At 43.0% G+C, this 20,472-nt stretch overlaps 2 protein-coding genes and 1 pseudogene across 3 annotated transcripts in view; 2 read left to right on the top strand and 1 right to left on the bottom strand.

Moving 5' to 3' along the window:
- Positions 1-1,077: 1,077 nt before the first annotated feature.
- On the top strand, positions 1,078-2,724 carry LOC106613174 (uncharacterized). Its single transcript, XM_014215168.2, has one exon. The coding sequence runs from the start codon at positions 1,319-1,321 to the stop codon at positions 2,102-2,104; it is 786 nt and encodes a 261-aa protein (XP_014070643.2). The 5' UTR covers positions 1,078-1,318; the 3' UTR covers positions 2,105-2,724.
- Positions 2,725-2,736: 12 nt separating this feature from the next.
- Positions 2,737-4,930, top strand: LOC106613158 (uncharacterized protein K02A2.6-like; annotated as a pseudogene).
- Positions 4,931-5,596: 666 nt separating this feature from the next.
- Positions 5,597-20,472, bottom strand: part of LOC106613164 (ephexin-1) — a 30,135-nt gene continuing 15,259 nt past the window's right edge. The window contains exons 8-16 of one of the 2 annotated variants that reach the window (XR_006771218.1): positions 20,113-20,242; positions 19,873-19,947; positions 11,244-11,333; positions 10,765-10,928; positions 10,415-10,573; positions 10,203-10,282; positions 7,440-7,543; positions 6,837-7,259; positions 5,597-6,624 (exon numbers count right to left, since the gene is read on the bottom strand). Coding sequence is in view for 1 of the 2 variants with exons in the window: in XM_045724737.1 (XP_045580693.1) it covers positions 7,008-7,258; positions 7,442-7,543; positions 10,203-10,282; positions 10,415-10,573; positions 10,765-10,928; positions 11,244-11,333; positions 19,873-19,947; positions 20,113-20,242 (1,051 nt within the window). In the remaining variant the exon portion in view is untranslated. Of the gene's footprint in view, positions 7,260-7,439; positions 7,544-10,202; positions 10,283-10,414; positions 10,574-10,764; positions 10,929-11,243; positions 11,334-19,872; positions 19,948-20,112; positions 20,243-20,472 lie in introns of both variants that reach the window. The other variant, XM_045724737.1, reaches the window with a different exon arrangement.

Here is a 20,472-nt window from a genome sequence, read left to right as displayed (position 1 = left end):
CTGAAATGTGTCTTCCGCATTTAACCCAACCCCTCTGAATCAGAGAGGTTTTCGAGGACATCCACGTCTTCAGCGCCCAGGGAACAGTGGGTTAACTGCCTTGCTCAGGGGCAGAACAACAGATTTTTACCTTGTCAGCTCTGGGATTCAATGGGGTTGCTGGCCCAATGCTCTAACTATTAAGCTACCTGTCACCCCCATCCCTGGTCATCCCTACCAGTGTTGCCAACTCCTCAGTAAGGAAAGTAGCTATTAGCTGTCCTAAAAGTCGCTAAATGACGTCATCGCCTAATTTACATAATTGGCAATGTGCATGTAATTTTATTTTTATTTCACCTTTATTTAACCAGGTAGGCAAGTTGAGAACAAGTTCTCATTTACAATTGCGACCTGGCCAAGATAAAGCAAAGCAGTTCGACACATACAACAACACAGAATTACACATGGAGTAAAACAAACATACAGTCAATAATACAGTAGAAAAATAAGTCTATATACAATGTGAGCAAATGAGGTGAGATAAGGGAGGTAGAGGCAAAAAAGGCCATGGTGGCAAAATAAATACAATATAGCAAGTAAAACACTGGAATGGTAGATTTGTAGTGGAAGAAAGTGCAAAGTAGAAATAGAAATAATGGGGTGCAAAGGAGCTAAATAAATAAATACAGTAGGGGAAGAGGTAGTTGTTTGGGCTAAATTATAGATGGGCTATGTACAGGTGCAGTGATCTGTGAGCTGCTCTGACAGCTGGTGCTTAAAGCTAATGAGGGAGATGTGTTTCCACTTAATTGTGACGGACGCTGTAGGAGAAAGGAAAAACGTTGTGGGAGAGACAAAAAGTGAGTAAAAAACACCCTAAATATGTTTAGAACTACAAATGAACTTTCTTCTGTCGATTCTTGGGTTTTTTTATGTCACAACTCCAACCCTCCTCCTTTATCCGGGCTTGGGACCGGCAAAAGTGACCCAAAAGAGACACTCTGGCGGAGTGTAATAATTACATGGTTATTATTGGCATTGACCGTGACCTTTCCCCTTTGATGATGTCATCACTAAGAGTCAGATCTATGCAATGTGATTCTACCACCGGTTGAGTGGGCTATATAGTTCTGCTATTTTTGTACCGTTTGTACCTGGCTGTACACCTTTTAGTTATTGGGTTGAAAGTAAAGGAAAGTCATATTGAAATGCGTGTGGGCATTCCTTGTCAAGTTACTACATCTTTTTGGCGACGAGGATAAAACTTTATCAACTTGTACAGGGCGAGGTGCTAGCTAGCTAAGAAACAGTGGAGGTAGTCAGTTAGCCAGCTAGCTTAATGAGCGACGGAGAGCAGGTGCCGCTGGACGGAAACGCCGACGGGGACAATCAGCAGCAAGTGAAAATCTCTAACGAGGATCAAGGACAAGTTGGCGTTATAATGGCAATGTTTGGGACTATCACTGAGTTTGTGGAAGAGAACGAGGACTGGACGGAATATGTGGAAAGGTTGGGACACTTTTTCTTGGCAAATGGAATCACAGATGAGGCTAAACAGCGCTCTATTCTCTTGAGTGTGTGTGGGGCTAAAACCTACAAGCTTATGAGGAATTTGGCTACACCACGGAGACCGGGAGAAATTCCTTTTGGGGATCTAGTTGCTCTCGTTCAGACTCACCACAATCCAAAGCCTTCAGTGATTGTCCAGAGGTTCAAGTTTAACTGCCATTTTCGGAAAACAGGTCACTCTGTTGCTAACTTTGTTGCTGAATTACGTGAACTCTCTGAACATTGTGAGTTTGGGGCTATGTTAGAGGACATGCTCCGTGACAGATTAGTCTGTGGCATTAATGAGGACAGCATACAGCGCCGGTTGCTGGGGGAAGCCACACTGACTTTCAAGAGAGCATTGGAACTATCTCAAGGGATGGAGATGGCCGCTAGTAATGTGAAAAATATTCAAAAGGCCAACAGTGGAAGTTGTGCAGTGCATCAGGTGACAAAAGAGGTGGCAGGAAAAAGGGAAAAGCAGTGGAATGTTTCAGATGTGGAGGAACACATTATGGTATCAACTGTAAGTTCATGGAGACTGTCTGTCACAATTGCAACAAAAAGGGACATTTAGCTAAAAAATGCAGGGGTCCTAGGAGCAAGCCAGAGGGTGGGCGGACTGGGCTGGGCAAGTTCACAGCACCAAAGCCTCAGTCAGCAGCGCACCACCTAGAGAGCACAGAGGAGGAGGAAGAGCATTGTTCCTACAACATGTTTAATGTGAGTGAGCCGTGCGCAGAGCCTATCTATGCTACAGTGGAGGTAGATGGAAAGCAGATGAGGATGGAGGTTGACACGGGGGCCTCTGCCTCTGTCATAAGTGAGGAGACCTACAAACAAATCTGGGGCTCAAGACAGGCTTCTGCCCTCACACCGGCAGGGATCAGACTGCGTACGTACACCGGGGAGACCATACCATTACTGGGGGCTCTAGAGGTGGACATTGCATACAACAGCCAGGAAGCAAGAGCACGGCTCCTGGTGGTGAAAGGGAATGGGCCTAGTTTACTAGGGCGTGACTGGCTAAACAAAATACAACTGAACTGGGGTGAGATAAAACACACCCGAGTGACTGAGGATGTCATTCAAAAGTACCCAGAGATTTTCAAAGATGAACTGGGCACACTGCAGGGCACTGCAGTTAAGCTGTTTGTGGATCCTCAGGCCGATCCTCGCTTTTTCAAGCCCAGGACAGTGCCTTACGCCATGAAAAAGAAAGTGGAAGATGAGTTGGAGCGGCTGCAGGAAGCAAACGTCATTACTCTCATTCAGTTCTCCCGCTGGGCAGCTCCTATCGTTCCCGTTCTGAAAAGTGACGGCACGGTGCGTATATGTCGGGACTACAAACTCACCATCAACAGGGCCTCTAAGCTAGACGCTTACCCGCTGCCGCGGGTGGAGGACTTGTTCGCGACACTGGCAGGAGGCAAGACGTTCTCAAAGCTTGACATGAGTCACGCCTACCAACAGCTCCTCCTGGACGAGGACTCAAAAGAGTATGTCACAGTCAACACGCACAAAGGCTTGTTCAGATACAACCGCTTGGTTTTCGGAGTGGCGTCCAGCCCAGCCATTTTCCAGAGGACAATGGACAATCTGCTGCAGGGGATCCCTCATGTAGCAGTGTACCTGGATGACATCCTGGATACAGGGGAGACGGAGGAGGAGCACCTCCACCATCTGGACCAGGTGTTAAAGAGATTATCTGAGGCAGGGCTGCACCTGAAGCATAGCAAGTGCACATTCCAAGCACAGAGTGTGACATACCTAGGTCACAAGATCACAGCGCAGGGTCTGTGTCCTGTGGAGGACAAAGTCAGGGCAATCAAGGATGCTCCAAACCCCAAGAATGGGTCAGAGCTCAGGTCGTTCCTGGGCATGGTGAACTACTATGGGGCCAGCACAAGAGAAAGCTTTCAAGGAAGTGAAAGCACTACTACAATCAGCACAACTTCTGGTTCATTTTGACCAAGACAAAGAGATCATCCTGTCATGTGACGCCTCGCCCTATGGCGTCGGGGCAGTACTCTCTCATCAGATGGAGGACGGGTCAGAGAAACCCATTGGATTTGCATCACGTACGCTGACGAGTGCTGAGAAGGGTTATTTACAGTTAGACAAGGAAGGTCTGGCCATAGTCTTTGCTGTGAAACGCTTCCATCAGTACCTCTACGGTCGTCATTTCACCATATGCGCTGACCACAAACCACAAGCCTTTTTAGTGAATCAAGATGCATTCCGCCCATGGCTTCAGCAAGGATACAGCGCTGGGCCCTGACACTGTCAGCTTACCAGTACACTATAGTGTATAGAGCGGTGAAGGACAATGCAAACGCAGACTCGCTCAGCCGTCTCCCGCTACCAGAGATGCCTGCCACAACTGTGGTGCCTCCCGAGACAATTTTCCTAATGGAGAGATTGTGAAATTTACCTGTGAATGCCAAAGAGATCAAACAGTGGACAGACTGGGCTCCTATCCTGCCCCAAGTGAAAAGATTCCTGATGCAGGGTTGGCCTCCTGTCATAGAGGATGATGGACTAAGACCTTATGCAAAGCGCAAAACTGAGCTGAGTGTGCAGGATGGCTGCATATTCTGGGGGTCCAGAGTGGTTGTTCCACCCCCTGGCCGTGCACAAGTCATGGATGAGGTCCATGAGGCTCACCCGGGTGCCTCTCAGATGAAAAGTTTAGCCAGATCTTACATCTGGTGGCCTAACATGGATCAGGAGGTAGAAGACAAAGTTAAATCATGTTCTGAGTGCCAGATCAACCAGAAGATGGCGCCGTCCGCGCCACTACATCTGTGGGAGTGGCCTGACCGCCCATGGTCCAGGCTGCACATAGACTTTGCAGGCCCTTTCATGGGTCACATGTTCCTTGTCATGGTGGACGCGCACTACAAGTGGCTGGAGGCGCACATCATGAGCAACATCACAGCGACCACAACCATCGAAAAGCTTCGGCAGGTGTTTGCAACCCATGGTCTGCCGGACTCTCTGGTGTCCAACAACGCAACAACGTTTACCTGTGACTTGTTCCAAGAATTAATGCGGAGAAACGGGTGAAACGGATGAAAAACTCACTACCTCTGGAAGTAACGTTAGCACAAAAACTGTTAGTCGGGAGCTTCATGAAATGGGTTTCCATGGCAGAGCAGCCGCACACAAGCCTAAGATCATGATGCTCAATGCCAAGCGTTGGCTGGAGTGGTGTAAAACTTGCCGTCATTGGACTCTGGAGCAGTGGAAATGTGTTCTCTGGGGTGATTAATTACGCTTCACCTTCTGGTAGTCTGACAGGCGAATCTGGGTTTGTCGGATGCCAGGAGAACGCTTCCTACCCAAATGCATAGTGCCAACTGTAAAGTTTGGTGGAGGAGGAATAATAGTCTGGGGCTGTTTTTCATGGTTCGGGCTAGGCAGCATACAGTGACATTCTAGATGATTCTGTGCTTCCAACTTTGGGGCAACAGTTTGGGGAAGACCCTTTCCCGTCCATACAGAAATGGTTTGAGATCGGTGTGGAGGAACTTGACTGGCCTGCACAGAGACCTGACCTCATCTCCATCGAACACCTTTGGGATGAATTAGAACACCGACTGTGAGCCAGGCCTAATCGCCCAACATCAGTGCTCGACCTCACTAATGTTATTATGGCTGAATGGAAGCAAATCCCCGCAACAATGTTCCAACATCTAGTGGAAAGCCTTCCCAGAAGAGTGGAGGCTGTTATAACAGCAAAGGGGGACCAACTCCATATTAATGCTCACAATTTTGGAATGAGATGTTCGACAAGCAGGTGTCCACATACTTTTTGTTCATGTAGTGTATATATAGTAATGCTCAATTTTTCAAGTAGTATGTTAAAAGATGGTTTAATGTTTATAAAATGTTTTGTAAACATGAATATTGTGTCAGCAAGACAGGGTTCTTATTCACCACCTGATAACCTTTATGCTGGTTAAATCACATCTCCATATTACCAGGAATTCATTCAGAGATTAACCTAAATCAGGGTTTAACACGTGGGTTAAATACCAGTCAAACCAGTTATCAGCAATGTCCATTTGAATTTCAGATTTAGATTTTATTAACAATAAATTACTTCTTACATAATTAAATTACACAATGTTTCAGTAATTATATATTGAACATTCAAGGCATACAGTATGTACACGTTCACATACTCATCATACACACACGTTTTGTCACTCGCATGCCATTCCAGTGCTGTCGGTGTGCTGGCCCATTCTGTGCAGATGCTTCAGGACCAGGTGTCTGTGGAGGGTTTTTGACGTTGGAGAAGTTGTGCAGCATTTACCCAAGTGTGTGTGTGTGTGCGTGCGTATGTCAGTGTGCATGTGTAAGTGGCATATCAGTATTGGCAAGGGAACTGGCCCCAAGAACACGTCCACTGATTAAGCAAGGCCTGTGAATCTGTAGGGCTCGTCTTCTCCAGTCAATTACCTCCAGCCCAATACTGAGCACTCTGTCATGTGATTGTTCTATTTACTGTACAGAATCATGAAACATTCACGGTTAATTTCCATTCAGTGCTGGTGGGCGGATTTTAAAACGTGCTTCTTGTATGGTTTCAATAGAGGAGTTGCTCTTTACAAAGGGGTGGATCGTCAAGCCATTGTTCTGGGGGAATTAAATCTCTAACAAAGAAGCTCTTCAAAAAAAATTTACAAAAATTGGCCCATGCAGTTGAGGCAAGGTTATGATATATTCACATGTTACCATCCCCTTGAGAACTGTTTCTGTGGTTTTCTTCTCCCATCACATGCATAGCTCCTGTTCCACCGGAGCCTTGTTTTACAGTTAGACTGTTATTGCTGAATCATTCCACTGGAAGTAGTGTAAGACATGCAGTGCGTTGGAGTTATGGAAGGAGTACTCTGATCGTAGGACCCTAAACCCTGGAGCCTGGGACCCTAAACCCTGGAGCCTAGGACCCTAAACCCTGGAGCCTAGAACCCTAAACCCTGGAGCCTAGGACCCTAAACCCTGGACCCTAGGACCCTAAACCCTGGAGCCTAGGACCCTAAACCATGGAGCCTGGGACCCTAAAACCTGGCACACCAAAACCACCTGCGAAAGGGAAACAGTTAATAGGAAATAATGTCTCTGATCTGATCGTAGGACCCTAAACCCTGGAGCCTGGGACCCTAAACCCTGGAGCCTAGGACCCTAAACCCTGGAGCCTAGGACCCTTAACCCTGGAGCCTAGGACCCTAAACCCTGGAGCCTAGGACCCTAAACCCTGGAGCCTGGGACCCTAAAACCTGGCACACCAAAACCACCTGAGAAAGGGAAACAGTTAATAGGAAATAATGTCATTGCATGATGCCACTTTCTTCCAATGCAATCCCATGCTCACATCACATGATCTCTGTCATTTGATCCATGTGGTCCAGTAAAATTGATGCCAGGGGGTTCCAACCAATCACTTTCAGGGTGGAATATCATGTGCTTCACTGTTCCTCCTCTGACTGGTCAGTCCAGGTACCGAAGAAATTTGAAACTTTGGGAGTTTTGGGGGTGCGTCTGCCACCCCTGGAGCCCAGCCTGGCCCCTGAGGAAGCGCCCCCTTCCTGGGCCAGGTGGATCCTCTGGCACTCCCTGAGGTTCTGGGCCCGCACTTCCTGGTTCTTGATCTCCTCTACTACCCGACAGGGGAACCAGCCCTTCTCTCCATCATGGAGCCTCTCACCCATCATCCAGTCTGAGGGGGCGAGAGGAGCAAGAGAGAGAGAGAGAAGGGAGAGAGAGGGAAGAGTGGAAGAGGAGTGTAGGTAAAGAAAGAAAGGGAGTAAAGGGAGAGATATTAACTAACAGGCAGCCTATTGAATCTGCACTAGAGATCCTAGTACTAAGATCTCTCAGGAGATATGTTGTCTGGTCTCACCATCTGTCCTCTCCAGGATGTTCAACACGTCAGCCATCTCAATGGACAGCTCATCTGGCTCTTGAGACGAGTATGACTGAATACACTGGACCTGAGGAGAGGCTGACCACACACGCACGCACACACACATTAATAACATATACACTACCGTTCAAAAGTTTGGGGTCACTTAGAAATGTCCTTGTTTTTGAAAGAAAAGCTCCTTTTTTTGTCCATTAAAATAACATCAAATTGATCAGAAATACAGTGTAGACATTTTTAATGTTGTAAATGACTATTGTAGATGTAAACGGCTGATTTTGAATGGAATATCTACATAGGTGTACAGAGACCCATTATCAGCAACCATCACTCCTGTGTTCCAATGGCACGTTGTGTTAGCTAATCCAAGTTTATCATTTTTAAAGGCGAATTGATCATTAGAAAACCGTTTTGCAATTATTTTAGCACAGCTGGAAACTGTTGTTCTGATTAGAAGCAATAAAACTGGCCTTCTTTAGACTAGTTGAGTATCTGAAGCATCAGCATTTGTGGGTTCAAGTACAGGCTCAAAATGGCAAGAAACAAAGCACTTTCTTCTGAAACTCATCAGTCTATTCTTGTTCTGAGAAATGAAGGCTATTCCATGCGAGAAATTTCCAAGAAACTGAAGATCTCGTACAACGCTGTGTACTACTCCCTTCACAGAACAGCGCAAACTGGTTCTAACCAGAATAGAAAGAGGAGTGGGAGGCCCCGGTGCAGAACTGAGCAAGAGGACAAGTACATTAGAGTGTCTAGTTTGAGAAACAGACGCCTCTTTAGTCCTCAACTGGCAGCTTCATTAAATAGTACCCGCAAAACACCAGTCTTAATGTCAACAGTGAAGAGGCGACTCCGGGATGCTGGCCTTCTTGGCAGAGTTGCAAAGAAACAGCCATATCTCAGACTGGCCAATAAAAAGAAAAGATTAAGATGGGCAAAAGAATACAGACACTGGACAGACGTAGATGGGGAAAAAAGTGTTATTGACAGTCGAATCTAAGTTTGAGGTGTTCGGATCACAAAGAAGAACATTCGTGAGACGCAGAAAAAATGAAAAGATGCTGGAGAAGTGCTTGACGCCATCTGTCAAGCATGGTGGAGGCAATGTGATGGTCTGGGGGTGCTTTGGTGGTGGTTAAGTGGGAGATTTGAACAGGGTAAAAGGGATCTTGAAGAAGGAAGGCTATCACTCCATTTTGCAATGCCATGCCATGGACGGCGCTTAATTGAAGCCAATTTCCTCCTACAGCAGGACAATGACCCAAAGCACAGCTCCAAACTATGCAAGTACTATTTAGGGAAGAAGCAGTCAGCTGGTATTCTGTCTATAATGGAGTAGCCAGCACAGTCACCGGAACTCAACCCTATTGAGCTGTTGTGGGAGCAGCTTGACCGTATGGTACATAAGAAGTGCCCAACAAGCCAATCCAACTTGTGGGAGGTGCTTCAGGAAGCATGGGGTGAAATCTCTTCAGATTACCTCAACAAATTGACAACTGGAATGCCAAAGGTCTGCAAGGCTGCAATTTCTGCAAATGGAGGATTCTTTGACAAAAGCAAAGTTTGAAGGACACAATTATTATTTCAATTAAAAATCATTATTTATAACCTTGTCAACATCTTGACTATATTTCCTATTCATTTTGCAACTACTTTCATGTATGTTTTCATGGAGAACAAGGACATTTCTTAGACTTGAATTCCAGTGTTTACTCAATGCTGATGAGTTCCTAGGTACGACTCATCTTCCTCACACCCTCGTTGCACTCCTTCACAATCTGACATATGCACAAATAAACCATTATATAAGGAACCTATCCCAACACTCCCTTGGAATTCTATATAGGCAGTTAAAGACATGCTCCGTAACTTTGGCGACTAGTATGTATTTTTTAAATCTCCCGCTTTGGGCTGGATGTATCAATGTGTAGTTTATGTAAGGGATAATCAACGAGGGTAATGCGTTCAATGGAAAATAATGAACGACGTAGAAGGTGTGTTCGGAACTGACCTACAGAGTTGCATTATTTTCCAGAGAACGCAAAGAGCCCCGAGTTGATTATCCCTTTTATACCATGGCTATAATTTAGCACATTTGCCACTAGAAATGTGTTCAAAATCCACTGAAGTAGCTAGCAAGTTTACTAGATACAGTTGAAGTCGGAAGTTTACATACACTTACGTTGGAGTCATTAAAACTCGTTTTTCAACCACTCCACAAATTTCTTGTTAACAAACTATTGTTTTGGCAAGTCGGTAGGACATCTACTTTGTGCATGACACAAGTCATTTTCCAACAATTGTTTACAGACAGATTATTTAACTTAGAATTCACTGTATCACAATTCCAGTGGGTCAGAAGTTTACATACACTAAGTTGACTGTGCCTGTAAACAGCTTGGAAAATTCCTGAAAATGATGTCATGGCTTTAGAAGCTTCTGATAGGCTAATTGACATCATTTGAGTCAATTGGAGGTGTACCTGTGGATGTATTTCAAGGCCTACCTTCAAACTCACTGCCTCTTTGCTTGACATCATGAGAAACCCTTGTCAACGTCTTGACTGCATTTCCTATTCATTTTGCAACTCATTTCTTGGAAAACAAAGACATTTCTAAGTGACCCCAAACTTTTGAATGGTAGTGTATACCACCTGTTATTTGGTACCTAAAAGTTCAGCTGTGAGTAGTGGATGTCATCTCTTTGTTGGTGTGTGTCATCTTTGTGTACGTCTCACCTGGTTGGTGGGCGCTGGTGGACATGAATCGCGTGCGGCGGTTTGGCGTGAGAGCACAGATCCAGCGCAGCTTATCACTCCTGGCAGCAGCACACAGGCACACGTGGGAGATTGTTCATAATGGATCAATGACATATAGAGAAGTACTGAGTACACTAGGTGCCGAGGGGGCTTGAGACTCATATATAATGCTGTTAGTTGTAGTCACTCACATGCTGGAGGTCTTGAGCATGTAGTTGGCATGCCTCTCCTCCTGGTTTTCTAGAAGTTTCAGGTTAAACACGTTAGCCAGCATCTGACCCTGGTCTTCCATGTCCTCAGTCCTCAGCATGGCCCGCGTGCACGAGTCCAGCACCTGGAACTTCTCACCACTGATGAAGACACACACATATACAAAGCCTCATGTGACAAAGGGCAGTTTGGCAGGTAGTAGATTTCAAAACTGCCTGTATACAAAATGATGTGTTGGGGGGGCAATAGAAAGTCCCAGACTGAAAGTGGGTGTGCACTGCGACCCCCAATGACCACTAGCTGTCTCTGTGTGATGATGTCATGTGCTGACCTGGAGCTGCGCTTGGTGATGAGCAGCAGGTTGTTGAAGAGGAACAGGTAGACAGGGTGGTGGAGCTTCTTACTCCGCATGGTCCTAGTGCTCTTTGGCCCGGTCATCTGCTGCACCTCACCCTTCTTCAGCAGCCAGCGGGAGTGGGAGATCACCGGCACCGACTGGAGGGAGAGGGTCACAGGTTCAACTCAGGGTTATTATAGATCATAGAGATCACTTTTTTACATCAGTTTTTTTGCTGTTGAAATGCCAACATTTCGGTCTATCGACCTCCTTAAAGGAATCAAACAAGCAATCAAATCAAATTTCATAGTTCACATACATATATTTAGCAGATGTTACTGAGGGTGTAGCCAAATGCTTGGAACCTAACTGAGATAGATAACCTTTGACCACGTCTGTTTGTGCCAGTCTGGCAATTTCACTGACTATACAGAATATTGACATGCTGTCACATGACTGGCGACTGCAGGTACCTTAGACTTGAACTCCAGTGTTTTCTCAATGCTGATGAGTTCCTCTGTACGACTCATCTTCCTCACACCCTCGTTGCACTCCTTCACAATCTGACAATCGGGCAAACAAACCATTATATAAGGAACACATCCCAACACTCCCTTGGAATTGTATATAGGCAGTTAAAGACATGCTCTGGAACTTTGGTGACTAGTAAGTATTTTTTAAATCTCCTGCTTTGGGCTGGATGTGTCAATGTGTAGTTTATGTAAGGGATAATCAACGAGGGTAATGCACTCTATGGAAAATAATGAACGATGTAGAAGGTGTGTTCGGAACTGACCTACAGAGTTGCATTATTTTCCAGAGAACTCTAAGAGCCCCGAGTTGAATATCCCTTATACCAAGGCTATAATTTAACACATTTGCCACTAGAAATGTGTTCATTTGCCAATAGAAATGTGTTCAACATCCACTGAAGTAGCTAGCAAGTTTACTAGATACAGTTTAAGTCGGAAGTTTACATACAATTACGTTGGAGTCATTAAAACTCATTTTTCAACCACTCCACAAATTTCTTGTTAAAACTTTTTAGTGACGGGCCAGTATTCGGAAATTCGGATGAATGACGTGCCCAAATTAAACTGCCTACTACTTGGGCTCAGAATGTAGGATGTGCATATTATTAGTAGATTTGGATAGAAACACTCTGAAGTTTCTAGAACTGTTTGAATGATGTCTGTGAGTATAACAGAACTCATATGGCAGGCAAAAACCTGAGAGAAAATCCAACCAGGAAGTGGTTTGTAGTTTTTCAAGACTGGGCCGTTTCAGTATACAGTGACTTAGGGTTCATTTTGCACTTCCTAAGGCTTCCACTAGATGTCAACAGTCTTTAGAAAGTTGTTTGAGGCTTCTATGGTGAACAGAGAGCGAACAAAGGAAGTTGGAAGTTGTTGACTCAGGAGTGGACATGAGTTCATTGGCGTGCATTCACGTGAGAGTTAGCTGTGTTCCATTACATTTTTCAAGACATTGGAATCGTCCGGTTGGAATATTATTGAAGTTTTATGTTAAAAAGGCCCTAAAGATTGATGCTATTCATCGTTTCACATGTTTCTACGAACGTAAATATAACTTTTTTTTAACTTTGTCGTGAAATTTTCTGCACGCTTCCTACATTTGGAGTAGCTTACTGAATGTGCGAACAAAAAGGACATAAATTATGGACTTTATCGAACAAAACAACATTTATTGTGGACCTGGGATTCCTAGGAGTGCATTCTGATGAAGATCATCAAAGGTAAGTGAATATTTATAATGCTATTTATGATTTTAGATGACTCCAAAATAGCGGGTATCTGTATTGCCTGCTGTTGTTTTCTGAGCGCCGTACTCAGATTATTGCAAAGTGCGCTTTTCCTGTGAAGCTTTTTTGAAATCTGTCACAGCAGTTGCATTAAGGAGATGTTTATCTATAATTCTTTGAATAACAGTTTAATATTTTATCAACGTTTATGATGAGTATTTCTGTAAATTGATGTGCTCATTCACTGGAAGTTTTCGGAGGAAAAGCATTTCTGAACATTATGGGCCAATGTAAAATGGGGTTTTTGGATATAAATATGAACTTTATCGAGCAAAACATACATGTATTGTATAACATGAAGTCCTATGAGTGCCATCTGATGAAGATCATCAAAGGTTAGTGCTTAACCTCTTGGCGTTCCCCTAGGATAGGGGGCGCTAAAGCGATTTTTGAAAAAAATTTGTGCCCATTTTAAACGGCCTCCTACTCAAACTCAGAAGCTATGATATGCATATAATTAATACTTGTGGATAGAAAACACCCTAAAGTTTCTAAAACTGTTTGAATGGTGTCTGTGAGTATAACAGAACTCATATGGCAGTCAAAACCCCGAGACCGATCGTAACAGGATGTGGAATTCTGAATTGTGGACTCAACTTCACATCTTTACCTATTACTCACACCGTGAGCTATGGTTCATTGAGCACTTCCTATTGCTTCCACTAGATGTCCCCAGTCTTTACAAAGTGGTTTGAGTCTCCTACTGTTAAAACTGAATGAATGAGACGCTGTTGAAATTGGTCACATGAGGAGGGCCATCACCATTATGACGCCGGCGGCCTTGTCTACCCTCCCCTTTCGAAACGTTTTGAAACACAATGCAATCGTCCCCCTCGAATCTTATTGGCTCTCTTGTTGAAACAGGCCCTGAAGATTTATGTTATAGAACGTTTGACATGTTTGAACGAACCTAAATGGAAAAAAAATGCTTTTTCTCGAAATAGCTGTCCCGTGGCCGACGGAAGTTTTGGAGCAGCCTTCAGACGCGCTAACAAGAACAAGCTCTTGGAACATAAAGGAGTAATTTTTTCGAACGAAAATACATTTGTTGTGGACCTGGGATTCCTGGAAGTGCTTTCTGATGAAGACAACCAAAGGTAAGGGATTATTGACAATAGTATACAAGACTAGATGTGATATGCGATTGTTCCAAAATGGCGCAGACCTATATTTACTAGGTAATTTTCTGAGTATCGCATCCCCTTTTATCGCAAAGTGTGATTACCCAGTAAAGTTATTTTTAAATCTGGTATTACAGGTGCTTTCAAGAGATATTCATCTATAAATCTTAGAATGACAATATTACGTTTTAAAAATGTTTTCGAATAGTAATTTAGTAAATTGTAGCTTTGTTTCATCGGATGCATTTGAGGGAAAATAGTTAAGTCAACGTTACGCACCGATGTAAAATGCAGTTTTTATATATAAATATGAACTTTATCGAACAAAAGAATGCATGTATTGTGTAACATGATGTCCTAGGTGTGTCATCTGATGAAGATTGTCAAAGGTTAGTGCTGCATTTAGCTGTTTTTTGGTTAGTTGTGATGCATGTGGTTGGTCGGAAAATGGCTATGTGGCTACTTTTACGATATACTCCTAACAATCTAATGTTTTGCTTTTGCTGTAAAGCCTTTTTGAAATCGGACAACGTGGTTCGATTCAGGAGAGGGGTATCTATAAAACGATATAATTTGAAAAAACATTTTTTTTTTTTTATTATTAAATTTTGTTATGCTAATGGCGATATGATTTTTCGCTGGCCGCACAGGGGTTAATTTTAGCTGTATTTCTGGTTTTTGTGATGCCTGTCCTTGCTTGGAAAATGGCTGTGTGGCTTTTATTTTTTAGGCACTCTCCTAACATAATCTAATGTTTTGCTTTCGCCGTAAAGCCTTTTTAAAACCGGACAATGTGGTTGGGTTAAGGAGACGTGTATCTTTACAATGGTGTAAAATAGTTGTATGTTTGAGAAATTTGAATTATGAGATTTTTGCTGTTTTGAATTTGCCGCCCTGCTATTTCACTGGCTGTGTCCCGCAGGTGGGACGCTAGCGTCCCACATAGCCCATACTAGTTAACAAACTATAGTTTTGTCAATCTACTTTGTGCATGACACAAATAATTTTTCCAACAATTGTTTACAGACAGATTATTTAACTTAATTAATTTATTTAACTTAACACTGTATCACAATTCCAGTGGGTCAGAAGTTTACATACAGTAAGTTGACTGTGCCTTTAAACAGCTTGGAAAATTCCTGAAAATGATGTCATGGCTTTAGAAGCTTCTGATAGGCTAATTGACATCATTTGAGTCAATTGGAGGTGTACCTGTGGATGTATTTCAAGGCCTACCTTCAAACTCAGTGCCTCTTTGCTTGACATCATGGGAAAATCAAAAGAAATCAGCCAAGACCTCAGAAAAACAATTGTACACCTCCACAAGTCTGGTTCATCCTTGGGAGCAATTTCCAAACACCTGAAGGAACTACGTTCATCTGTACAAACAATAGTACGCAAGTATAAACACCATGGGACCACACAGCCATCATACCGCTCAGGAAGGAGATGCGTTCTGTCTCCTAGAGATGAACATACTTTGGTGCAAAAAGTGCAAATCAATCCCAGAACAGCAGCAAAGAACCTTGTGAAGATGCTGGAGGAAACAGGTACAACAGTATATATCCACAGTAAAACGAGTCCTATATCGACATAACCTGAAAGGCTGCTCAGCAAGGAAGGAATCACTGCTCCAAAACCGCCATAAAAAAGCCAGACTAAGGTTTGCAACTGCACATGGGGACAAAGATTGTGCGTTTTTGTTAAATGTCCTCTGGTCTGATGAAACAAAAATAGAACGGTTTGGCCATAATGACCATCATTATGTTTGGATGAAAAAGGGGGAGGCTTGCAAGCCGAAGAACACTTCACAAAATAGATGGCATCATGAGGGAGGAAAATTATGTGGCTATATTGAAGCAACATCTCAAGACATCAGTCAGGAAGTTAAAGCTTGGTTGCAAATTGGGCTTCCAAATGGACAATGGCCCCAAGCATACTTCCAAAGTTGTGGCAAAATGGTTTAAGGACAACAAAGTCAAGGTATTTTGGAGTGGCCATCACAAAGCCCTGACCTCAACCCTAGAGAAAATTTGTGGGCAGAACTGAAAAAGCGTGTGCGAGCAAGGAGGCCTACAAACCTGACTCAGTTACACCAGCTCTGTCAGGAGAAATGGGCCAAAATTCACCCAACTTATTGTGGGAAGCTTGTGGAAGGCTACCTGAAACATTTGACCCAAGTTAAACAATTTAACCTCTTACATCTAGACGTTCCGCTAGCGGAACACCTGCTCCAATATCCAATGATGGGCGTGGCGCGAAATACAAACTCCTCTAAAATCCGAAAACTTCAATTTTTCAAACATATGACTATTTTACAGCATTTTAAAGACAAGACTCTCGTTAATCTAACCACACTGTCCGATTTCAAAAAGGCTTTACAGCGAAAGCAAAACATTAGATTATGTCAGCAGAGTACCCAGCCAGAAATAATCACACACCCATTTTTCAAGCTAGCATATAATGTCACAAAAAACAAAACCACAGCTAAATGCAGCACTAACCTTTGATGATCTTCATCAGATGACAACCCTAGGACATTATGTTATACAATGCATGCATGTTTTGTTCAATCAAGTTCATATTTATATCAAAAACCAGCTTTTTTACATTAGCATGTGACGTACAGAACTAGCATACCCCCCGCAAACATCCGGTGAATTTACTAAATTACTCATGATAAACGTTCACAAAAAACATAAATTATTTTAAGAATTATAAATACAGAACTCCTCTATGCACTCGATATGTCCGATTTTAAAATGGCTTTTCGGTGAAAGCACATTTTGCAATATTCTCAGTAGATAGCCCAGCCATCACGGCTAGCCATTTAGACACCGACCAAGTTTAGCCCTGACCAAACTCCGATTTACTATTACAAAAGTTTGATTACCTTTGGTGTTCTTCGTCAGAATGCACTCCCAGGACTGCTACTTCAATAACAAATGTTGGTTTGGTTCAAAATAATCCATCGTTATATCCAAATAGCGGTGTTTTGTTCGTGCGTTCAAGACACTATCCGAAGTGTAAATAAGGGTCACGAGCATGGCGCAATTCGTGACAAAAGATTTCTAAATATTCCATTACCGTACTTCGAAGCATGTCAACCGCTGTTTAAAATCCATTTTTATGCCATTTTTCTCGTAAAAAAGCGATAATATTCCGACCGGGAATCTGCGTTTAGGTAAACAGACGAAAGAAAACAAGGCATGGGGTCGACGCGGGCACGCGCCTGAGTCTCACAGTACTGTAACCAGCCACTACCCAAACGCGCTACTTTTTTTTCAGCCAGAGCCTGCAAAGCCACGATTCAGCTTTTTGCCGCCTTCTGAGAGCCCATGGGAGCCGTAGGAAGTGTCACGTAACAGCAGAGATCCTCTGTAATGGATAGAGATAATCAAGAAGGGCAAGAAATTGTCAGACAGGGCACTTCCTGCATGGAATCTTCTCAGGTTTTGGCCTGCCAAATGAGTTCTGTTATACTCACAGACACCATTCAAGCAGTTTTAGAAACTTTGGAGTGTTTTCTATCCAAAGCTAATAATTATATGCATATTCTAGTTTCTGGGCAGGAGTAATAATCAGATTAAATCGGGTACGTTTTTTATCCGGCTGTGAAAATACTGCCCCCTAGCCATAACAGGTTAAAGGCAATGCTACCAAATACTAATTGAGTGTATGTAAACTTCTGACTCACTGGGAATGTGATGAAAGAATGCACGTTGAAATAAATCACTCTACTATTATTCTGACATTTCACATTCTTAAAATAAAGTGGTGATCTTAACTGACCTAAGACACAGCATTTTTACTAGGGTTAAATGTCAGAAATTGTGAAACTGAGTTTAAATGTACTTTGCTAAGGTGTATGTAAACTTCTGACTTCAACTGTAGCTACAATAGTTGTCGTGGTAACCAAACAAACAGACTTGCTTAACCAAATCATCAGTTCAATCTTTCTATTAGAAAAATCAAATTCAATAATACCAATATGTTTTCAATTCGACTTTTGCTTTCAAAAGCAGCTCAAACAAAACATGTAAAAATGAACTATAGCCATTGAATTCTACCGTGCAAATATACCATGCGTTATAGGGAAATAATGCACATTCTAGAATGACATTCGTGCCAATCAGAAAGGAGTATTCAACAATGACATGGTATAATTTAGCGATCATGCCCAAGAAGCCGGTGTTTGGAGGATATATTGGCACGGGTGTTGTTAGGCCCGAGACTAGGTCGAGTGGCTCATGAGTGCCACTTTCAGAACTACTTCCAAAAAATTATATAAAAGTACCGGAGAATCTCTTTAACCTGTTGGGGTGTAGGGGGCAGTATTTTCACGGCCGGATGAAAAACGTACCCAATTTAAACAGGTTACTACTCTGGCCCAGAAACTAGAATATGCATAGTATTAGTAGATTTGGATAGAAAACACTCTGAAGTTTCTAAAACTGTTTGAATGGTGTCTGTGAGTATAACAGAACTCATATGGCAGGCAAAAACCTGTGAAAAATCCAAGCAGGAAGTGGAAAGTCTGAGAATTGTAGTTCTTCTTTTGATTCTCTATCGAAACTACAGTGTCTGTGGTGTGACGTTGCACTTCCTAACGCTTCCATTGGCTGTCAACAGCCTCTAGAAAGTGGTTTGAGCATTCTCCTGTCACTGGGCAGATAATAGGAGCTCAGTTACTAAGTGGACTGCCTGGCAACAAAGGGATTGGATATGCACGGTGACACGAGCGCGCCGTTCCTTCTTTTTCTTCTTGAATGAATATGCTATTGTCCGGTTGGAATATTATCGCAATTTTACGTTAAAAATACCATAAATATTGATTTTAAACAGCGTTTGACATGCTTCTAAGTACGGTAATGGAACATTTTGACTTTGTCTCTGGTTCCGCGCTCGCGCGTTATGCCTTTGGATAAGTGATTAGTACACTTGAACAAAACGGAGGTATTTGGACATAAATATGGAGTATTTCGAACAAAAACAAAATTTATTGTGGAAGTAGCAGTCCTGGGAGTGCATTCTGACGAAGATCAGCAAAGGTAAGACAATATTTCTAATACTAATTCTGAGTTTAGGTTGCCCCGAACTTGGCAGGTGTCTGTATATCTCGCTGTGATGGCTGAGCTATGTACTCAGAATATTGAAAAATGTTCTTTCTCCATAAAGCTATTCTAAAATCTGACACAGCGGTTGCATCCAGGAGTAGTCTATCTATAATTCTTTAAATAATTGTTATATATTTTGTCAACGTTTATGATGAGTATTTTTGTAAATTGATGTGCACATTCACCGGAGGTTTTGGTGGGAATACATTTTCTGAACATCATGAGCCAATGTAAAATGCTGTTTTTGGATATAAATATGAACTTTATCAAACAAAACATACATGTATTGTGTAACAATGTCCTAGGAGTGTCATCTGATGAAGATCGTCAAAGGTTAGTGCTTCATTTAGCTGTGTTTTGGGTTTTATTGACACATGTCCTTGCTTGGAAAATGGCTGTGTGATTATTTTTGTCTATGTATTCTCCTAACATAATCTAATGTTTTGCTTTGGCTGTAAAGCCTTTTTTAAAATCAGACAATGTGGTTACATCAAGGAGAAGTGTATGTTTGAGAAAGGTGAATTATGACATTTTGTTGTTTTTGAATTTGCCGCCCTGATATTTCACTGGCTGTGTCCCGCAGGTGGGACGCTAGCGTCCCACGTAGCTCATAGAAGTTAACAAACATTACTGGGAGGCAAAGAATATAGGCAAATTGTGAGTCCAAAGGAAAGATTGCTAAACCTGTTTCAGAGAGAACCAAATATTTATGTAGAGGCTATACTTGATGCTCCAATTAAAACCACATTCCTTTGTTTGTGGCAACTACAACTAACCTCATCATGACAGTCATCATTCCTTACAAAGCATAGAGATTCATGGCAAGACTAAGTCTTCCCAACATAATGATGGTGGTGATTGTTTTTGATGCAACACTCAACACCATGACACGCCCTGAGCCCATAATCACAACCCGCACTACTTCCTCGAACATGCCCCAGGCCAGTACTGAACCAAATCCAGTACTCTGTCATCTCTCCCAGACTGGTTTGGTACTGTAAACTGGTTTAGTACTGTAAATGGTTTGGTACTGTTACCGTACCTGCTCCAGCTGATGGTGAGCCTTGATGGCATTGGCCTCCATCTTTGAATTCTCCTCCGCCTTCTTCAGAATGTTCTGCAAGCAAACACAGCATCAGAAGCTCAACGCAAAACTTACATCCTGGATACTGATACTGCAATATATTAGCACACAGTGAAGCATTATCATAACTATTATTTGCGATTCAGAAATGCTATGCTCCCCCCATCTTGGTTCAGCCCACTCTCTTGCTCCACTTACCTGGACCAGCATTTTGAGTCTTGTGATCCTCTGGAAGGGGAGGATGAGGAAGGAGGTGAAGGAGAGACCTCGGACATGCGGCTGGTTCTCCAGCTTAGCCATGGCCTCACGGAATGACTGGTTTCCCTGTCTGGACAAAACACAGGCATGTTCGAACCACTACAAAGACAGCCAACTCAAAACACAGGCTGTTCAAACCACCACAAAGACAGCCAACACAAAACACAGGCTGTTCAAACTACCACAAAGACAGCCAACACAAAACACAGGCATGTTCAAACCACCACAAAGACAGTCAACTCAAAACACAGGCATGTTCGAACCACTACAAAGACAGCCAACTCAAAACACAGGCTGTTC

Source organism: Salmo salar, chromosome ssa09, assembly GCF_905237065.1.
Source record: "Salmo salar chromosome ssa09, Ssal_v3.1, whole genome shotgun sequence".
NCBI classification, from domain to species: domain Eukaryota; kingdom Metazoa; phylum Chordata; class Actinopteri; order Salmoniformes; family Salmonidae; genus Salmo; species Salmo salar.
The sequence above is the reverse complement of the archived record's forward strand: the minus strand, read 5'-3'. Positions and strand labels throughout refer to the sequence as shown.